The sequence below is a fragment of the Salvelinus fontinalis genome, chromosome 7 (assembly GCF_029448725.1).
Source record: "Salvelinus fontinalis isolate EN_2023a chromosome 7, ASM2944872v1, whole genome shotgun sequence".
Taxonomy (NCBI): Eukaryota; Metazoa; Chordata; class Actinopteri; order Salmoniformes; family Salmonidae; genus Salvelinus; species Salvelinus fontinalis.
Genome location: NC_074671.1, coordinates 67,161,661 through 67,169,272, shown reverse-complemented (window position 1 = coordinate 67,169,272; position 7,612 = coordinate 67,161,661). Strand labels below are relative to the sequence as shown.

General features: G+C 51.1%; 1 protein-coding gene across 1 annotated transcript in view; it reads right to left on the bottom strand.

Moving 5' to 3' along the window:
* Window positions 1-2,976: 2,976 nt before the first annotated feature.
* Window positions 2,977-7,612, bottom strand: part of cenpq (centromere protein Q) — a 30,078-nt gene continuing 25,442 nt past the window's right edge. The window contains exons 6-7 of the mRNA XM_055930330.1: window positions 6,011-6,082; window positions 2,977-4,195 (exon numbers count right to left, since the gene is read on the bottom strand). Coding sequence (XP_055786305.1) covers window positions 4,028-4,195; window positions 6,011-6,082 — 240 coding nt within the window. The 3' untranslated portion in view covers window positions 2,977-4,027. The remainder of the gene's footprint in view (window positions 4,196-6,010; window positions 6,083-7,612) is intronic.

Here is a 7,612-nt window from a genome sequence, read left to right as displayed (position 1 = left end):
CCCAGACATTAGTTAGCAGTAATGTGACCAACATCATGAGCCTTTTTTTATTATTGCCAATCAAATATTGGACATGGTTTATGAAAACATTGCAACCAAATGAAATATATATATTTCCCAACTATTTTTCTTCATGGAAAATTCTAGTTATAAACTTGTACTTTGTACTTGCTAATAAATAAAACATTTATTGACACCATATTCCATGGGTTTACTGACCACAATCCATTGAATGAATATTAAGTGTTGGTTATTTTGGGGTCGAGAGAGCACAGCGCATGGAAGAAAGCAGCGAGGTCTGCAACCTAACGTCATATTTCTGCTAAACGTTCACTGCTAGTGTGCAGGGGGGGGGGGGGGCTTCAATCAGTCACGCAGGGATCAAATCCCCCCCGGAGTCAGCCTCAGGTCTTTAGGTCTGAGCCCCCCCGGAGTCAGCCTCAGGTCTTTAGGTCTGAGCCCCCCCCCCGGAGTCAGCCTCAAGTCTTTAGGTCTGAGCCCCCCCGGAGTCAGCCTCAGGTCTTTAGGTCTGAGCCCCCCCCCGGAGTCAACCTCAGGTCTTTAGGTCTGAGCCCCCCCCCGGAGTCAGCCTCAGGTCTTTAGGTCTGAGCCCCCCCCGGAGTCAGCCTCAGGTCTTCAGGTCTGAGCCCCCCCCGGAGTCAGCCTCAGGTCTTTAGGTCTGAGCCCCCCCCGGAGTCAGCCTCAGGTCTTTAGGTCTGAGCCCCCCCCCGGAGTCAACCTCAGGTCTTTAGGTCTGAGCCCTCCCCCGGAGTCAGCCTCAGGTCTTTAGGTCTGAGCCCCCCCCCGGAGTCAGCCTCAGGTCTTTAGGTCTGAGCCCCCCCCGGAGTCAGCCTCAGGTCTTTAGGTCTGAGCCCCCCCCGGAGTCAGCCTCAGGTCTTTAGGTCTGAGCCCCCCCCCGGAGTCAGCCTCAGGTCTTTAGGTCTGAGCCCCCCCCGGAGTCAGCCTCAGGTCTTTAGGTCTGAGCCCCCCCGGAGTCAGCCTCAGGTCTTTAGGTCTGAGCCCCCCGGAGTCAGCCTCAGGTCTTCAGGTCTGAGCCCCCCCGAGTCAGCCTCAGGTCTTCAGGTCTGAGCCCCCCCGAGTCAGCCTCAGGTCTTCAGGTCTGAGCCCCCCCGAGTCAGCCTCAGGTCTTCAGGTCTGAGCCCCCCCGAGTCAGCCTCAGGTCTTCAGGTCTGAGCCCCCCCGAGTCAGCCTCAGGTCTTCAGGTCTGAGCCCCCCCGAGTCAGCCTCAGGTCTTCAGGTCTGAGCCCCCCCGAGTCAGCCTCAGGTCTTCAGGTCTGAGCCCCCCCGAGTCAGCCTCAGGTCTTTAGGTCTGAGCCACCCCCCCCCCCCCGAGTCAGCCTCAGGTCTTTAGGTCTGAGCCCCCCCGGAGTCAGCCTCAGGTCTTTAGGTCTGAGCCCCCCCAGAGTCAGCCTCAGGTCTTTAGGTCTGAGCCCCCCCGGAGTCAGCCTCAGGTCTTTAGGTCTGAGCCCCCCCCGAGTCAGCCTCAGGTCTTCAGGTCTGAGCCCCCCCCAGAGTCAGCCTCAGGTCTTTAGGTCTGAGCCCCCCCGGAGTCAGCCTCAGGTCTTTAGGTCTGAGCCCCCCCCGAGTCAGCCTCAGGTCTTTAGGTCTGAGCCCCCCCGGAGTCAGCCTCAGGTCTTTAGGTCTGAGCCCCCCCCGGAGTCAGCCTCAGGTCTTTAGGTCTGAGCCCCCCCGGAGTCAGCCTCAGGTCTTTAGGTCTGAGCCACCCCCGGAGTCAGCCTCAGGTCTTTAGGTCTGAGCCCCCCCGGAGTCAGCCTCAGGTCTTTAGGTCTGAGCCCCCCCGGAGTCAGCCTCAGGTCTTTAGGTCTGAGCCCCCGGATGTTCTGAATGTCTAGTGACGTCCCTGCTTCAGCCCTGACTAGATGCATTATCTTAGGGCTGAAGTAGGCCTGTCACCCAGCCTGTCTGGACTAGAGGCATTATCTTAGGGCTGAAGCAAGCCTGTCACCCAGCCTGTCTGGACTAGAGGCATTATCTTAGGGCTGAAGCAAGCCTGTCACCCAGCCTGTCTGGACTAGAGGCATTATCTTAGGGCTGAAGTAAGCCTGTCACCCAGCCTGTCTGGACTAGAGGCATTATCTTAGGGCTGAAGTAAGCCTGTCACCCAGCCTGTCTGGACTAGAGGCATTATCTTAGGGCTGAAGCCTGTCACCCAGCCTGTCTGGACTAGAGGCATTATCTTAGGTCTGAAGTAGGCCTGTCACCCAGCCTGTCTGGACTAGAGGCATTATCTTAGGGCTGAAGTAGGCCTGTCACCCAGCCTGTCTGGACTAGAGGCATTATCTTAGGCCTGTCACCCAGCCTGTCTGCACTAGAGGCATTATCTTAGGGCTGAAGTAGGCCTGTCACCCAGCCTGCATTATAAGAACTATACGCGTCATAGGAACTCATCAAAACAGTCCAAAACACTTTTACAGGTTTTTAATGATCATCTACAGCTAAAAGAAGAAACAATTAGAAAAATTAAATACATACAGACATGAACAAATAGGGCTCCTCCCGATACAGAATACAACGTTAACTATGTGGCAGGTAAAGTCAGGTGGTCCGTGCTAAGCCCATGCTATTGACCAACCAGGCTGGATGGAGTCCTGCTATTGTCCAACCAGGCTGGATGGAGTCATGCTATTGTCCAACCAGATTGGATGGAGTCCTGCTATTGTCCAACCAGGCTGGATGGAGTCATGCTATTGACCAACCAGGCTGGATGGAGTCCTGCTATTGTCCAACCAGGCTGGATGGAGTCCTGCTATTGTCCAACCAGACTGGATGGAGTCCTGCTATTGTCCAACCAGATTGGATGGAGTCCTGCTATTGTCCAACCAGATTGGATGGAGTCCTGCTATTGTCCAACCAGGCTGGATGGAGTCATGCTATTGACCAACCAGGCTAGATGGAGTCCTGCTATTGTCCAACCAGACTGGATGGAGTCCTGCTATTGTCCAACCAGGCGGGATGGAGTCCTGCTATTGTCCAACCAGGCTGGATGGAGTCCTGCTATTGACCAACCAGGCTGGATGGAGTCCTGCTATTGACCAACCAGGCTGGATGGAGTCCTGCTATTGACCAACCAGGCTGGATGGAGTCCTGCTATTGACCAACCAGGCTGGATGGAGTCCTGCTATTGTCCAACCAGGCTGGATGGAGTCCTGCTATTGACCAACCAGGCTGGATGGAGTCTTGCTATTGACCAACCAGGCTGGATGGAGTCCTGCTATTGACCAACCAGGCTGGATGGAGTCCTGCTATTGTCCAACCAGGCTGGATGGAGTCCTGCTATTGACCAACTAGGCTGGATGGAGTCCTGCTATTGACCAACCAGGCTGGATGGAGTCCTGCTATTGTCCAACCAGGCTGGATGGAGTCCTGCTATTGACCAACCAGGCTGGATGGAGTCCTGCTATTGTCCAACCAGGCTGGATGGAGTCCTGCTATTGACCAACCAGGCTGGATGGAGTCCTGCTATTGTCCAACCAGGCTGGATGGAGTCCTGCTATTGACCAACCAGGCTGGATGGAGTCCTGCTATTGTCCAACCAGGCTGGATGGAGTCCTGCTATTGTCCAACCAGGCTGGATGGAGTCCTGCTATTGACCAACCAGGCTGGATGGAGTCCTGCTATTGTCCAACCAGGCTGGATGGAGTCCTGCTATTGACCAACCAGGCTGGATGGAGTCCTGCTATTGTCCAACCAGGCTGGATGGAGTCCTGCTATTGACCAACCAGGCTGGATGGAGTCCTGCTATTGTCCAACCAGGCTGGATGGAGTCCTGCTATTGACCAACCAGGCTGGATGGAGTCCTGCTATTGACCAACCAGGCTGGATGGAGTCCTGCTATTGTCCAACCAGGCTGGATGGAGTCCTGCTATTGACCAACCAGGCTGGATGGATTCCTGCTATTGTCCAACCAGGCTGGATGGAGTCCTGCTATTGACCAACCAGGCTGGATGAGTCCTGCTATTGTCCAACCGGGCTGGATGGAGTCTTGCTATTGGCTGACAGCTGTAGGTGTAGTGACCAGGCGGTCTGCGTGTCTGTAGGCTTGTTCCAGTAGGTTCTGGGCATCCTGGACCGGCCCTGATGTCTGGAGGGTCTTTGCTAGGCGACGGGCCGTGGTGACGGAGTGTCCGCTAGGAACCAGACACACCATCTGCTCCTAGAAGGGGAGAGAACAGTTAGGAAGCACTATTTCATGTTACGTTGCTCAGAAGTTGAAACTGTTTTGTGGGTACTTTTTTACCCCCTTTTCCTCCCTAATTTCATGGTCTCCGATTGGTAGTTACAGTCTCGTCCCATCACTGCAACGTACGGGAGAGGCGAAGGTTCGAGAGCCATGCGTCCTCCGATACACGACCCTGCCTTGCTGCACTGCTTCTTGACACACTGCTCGCTTAACCCGGAAGCTAACCGGAGGAAACAACTGGCGACAGGAGTCAGCTTGCATCCGCCCGGCCCGCCACAAGGAGTCGCTAGAGCGCGATGGGACAAGGACATCCCCGGCCGGTCATACGCTCCACTAACCCGGGCGACTCTGGGCCAATTGTGCGCTGTCTCATGGGTCTCCCGGTCGCGGCCGGCTGCGACACAGCCCGGGATCGAACCTGGGGCTGTAGTGACGCCTCTAGCACTGCGATGCTGCGCTACTCAGGAGGCCAAGATGTCACTTTTTAATGACATGTACAATACCGCTCAAAATTTGGGATCACTTAGAAATGACCTTGTTTTTTAAACTAAGAAGAAATTGGCAGCTTCAATAAATAGTACCCGCAAAACACCAGATTCAACATCGACAGTGAAGAGGCGACTCCGGGATGCCGGCCTTCTAGACAGAGTTCCTCTGTCCAGTCTCAACGTCAACAGTGGAGAGGCGACTCCGGGATGCTGGCCTTCTAGGCAGAGTTCCTCTATCCAGTGTCTGTTCTTTTGCCCATCTTAATCTTTTCTTTTTATTGGCCAATCTGAGATATGGCCTTTTCTTTGACTGGTGTTTTGCAGGTACTATTTAATGAAACTGCCAGTTGAGGACTTGTGAGGCGTCTGTTTCTCAAACCAGACACTAATGTACTTGTCCTCTTGCTCAGTTGTGCACCGGGGCCTCCCACTCCTCTTTCTATTCTGGTTAGAGCCAGTTTGCGCTGTTCTGTGAAGGGAGTAGTACACAGCGTTGTATGAGATCTTCAGTTTCTTGGCAATTTCTCGCATGGAATCGCCTTCATTTCCCAGAACAAGAATAGACTGACGAGTTTCAGAAGAAAGTTCTTTGTTTCTGGACATTTTGAGCCTGTAATCGAACCCACAAATGCTGATGCTCCAGATACTCAACTAGTCTAAAGAAGGCCAGTTTTATTGCTTCTTTAATCAGCACAACAGTTTTCAGCTGTGCTAACATAATTGCAAAAAAGGGTTTTCTAATGATTAATTAGCATTTTAAAATGATCAACTTGGACTAAGCATTTCACTGTAAGCACGTGACAAATAAACTTTGATTTTATTAGCTAACACATCGTGCCATTGGAACACAGGAGTGATGGTTGCTGATAATAGTAGATATTCCATTTTAAAAAATCAACCGTTTCCAGCTAAAAATAGTCCTTTACAACAACAATATCGACACTGTATTTCTGATCAATTTGATGTTATTTCAATGGAGGAGAGGGGAAAAAAGTGCTTTTCTTTCAAAGGCCATTTCTAAGTGACTCCAAACCGTTGAACGGTCGTGTATCTGTCATAGACCTCCAGGTTATTCTGCTCTTTAAAATGGAAAACTATCTTCCCTGGAAGAACTTGGTTAACAGGAAGCAGAACGTCATAGATATGTCACTTCCTCTTCTACAGAACTCAGATCACAGCCACAATAAAAAACCCAGCGGTGAAAACGTGCTGTTATAACTAGAGAGACTAGTGTTTATGGTCACCAAAATGCATGGAAACCTGTGTGTGTGTGTGTGTGTGTTAAAGCTTGCTTGTTGACCTGTAAGGGTCTGTCTTTGCGCTCAGGTACAGGGGGGAGACGCAGGACTCCTTGTTCTGACAACTGGAGGATCTGAAACAACATGGAGAAGAGGAGAGAGGAGGGGGAGAGAAGAAGAGAGAGGAGGGGGAGAGAAGAAGAGAGAGGAGGGGGAGAGAAGAAGAGAGAGGAGGGGAAGAAGAGAGGAGAGAGAGGAGAGTGAGAAGAGAGGAGGGTGAGAAGAGAGGAGAGAGGAGAGTGAGAAGAGAGGAGGGTGAGAAGAGAGGAGGGTGAGAAGAGAGGAGGGTGAGAAGAGAGGAGGGTGAGAAGAGAGGAGAGAGGAGGGGGAGAAGAGAGGAGGGGGAGAAGAGAGGAGGGGGAGAAGAGAGGAGAGAGGAGGGGGAGAAGAGGAGAAAGTAGGGGGAGAGAAGAGGAGATAAACAGAAGCACACAGGCTGCATCTCAAATGACCCTTGACCAGAGCCTATTCCCTATATAGTGTATTAGCCCAGAGCCTATTCCCTATATAGTGTATTAGCCCAGAGCCTATTCCCTATATAGTGTATTAGACCAGAGCCCATTCCCTATATAGTGTATTAGCCCAGAGCCTATTCCCTATATAGTGTATTAGCCCAGAGCCTATTCCCTATATAGTGTATTAGCCCAGAGCCCATTCCCTATATAGTGTATTAGCCCAGAGCCTATTCCCTATATAGTGTATTAGCCCAGAGCCTATTCCCTATATAGTGTATTAGCCCAGAGCCCATTCCCTATATAGTGTATTAGACCAGAGCCCATTCCCTATATAGTGTATTAGACCAGAGCCTATTCCCTATATAGTGTATTAGCCCAGAGCCCATTCCCTATATAGTGTATTAGACCAGAGCCCATTCCCGATATAGTGTATTAGACCAGAGCCCATTCCCTATATAGTGTATTAGCCCAGAGCCTATTCCCTATATAGTGTATTAGCCCAGAGCCCATTCCCTATATAGTGTATTAGCCCAGAGCCCATTCCCTATATAGTGTATTAGACCAGAGCCCATTCCCTATATAGTGTATTAGCCCAGAGCCCATTCCCTATATAGTGTATTAGCCCAGAGCCTATTCCCTATATAGTGTATTAGCCCAGAGCCTATTCCCTATATAGTGTATTAGCCCAGAGCCCATTCCCTATATAGTGTATTAGCCCAGAGCCCATTCCCTATATAGTGTATTAGACCAGAGCCTATTCCCTATATAGTGTATTAGCCCAGAGCCTATTCCCTATATAGTGTATTAGCCCAGAGCCTATTCCCTATATAGTGTATTAGCCCAGAGCCTATTCCCTATATAGTGTATTAGCCCAGAGCCTATTCCCTATATAGTGTATTAGCCCAGAGCCCATTCCCTATATAGTGTATTAGCCCAGAGCCCATTCCCTATATAGTGTATTAGACCAGAGCCCATTCCCTATATAGTGTATTAGCCCAGAGCCCATTCCCTATATAGTGTATTAGCCCAGAGCCCATTCCCTATATAGTGTATTAGCCCAGAGCCCATTCCCTATATAGTGTATTAGACCAGAGCCCATTCCCTATATAGTGTATTAGCCCAGAGCCTATTCCCTATATAGTGTATTAG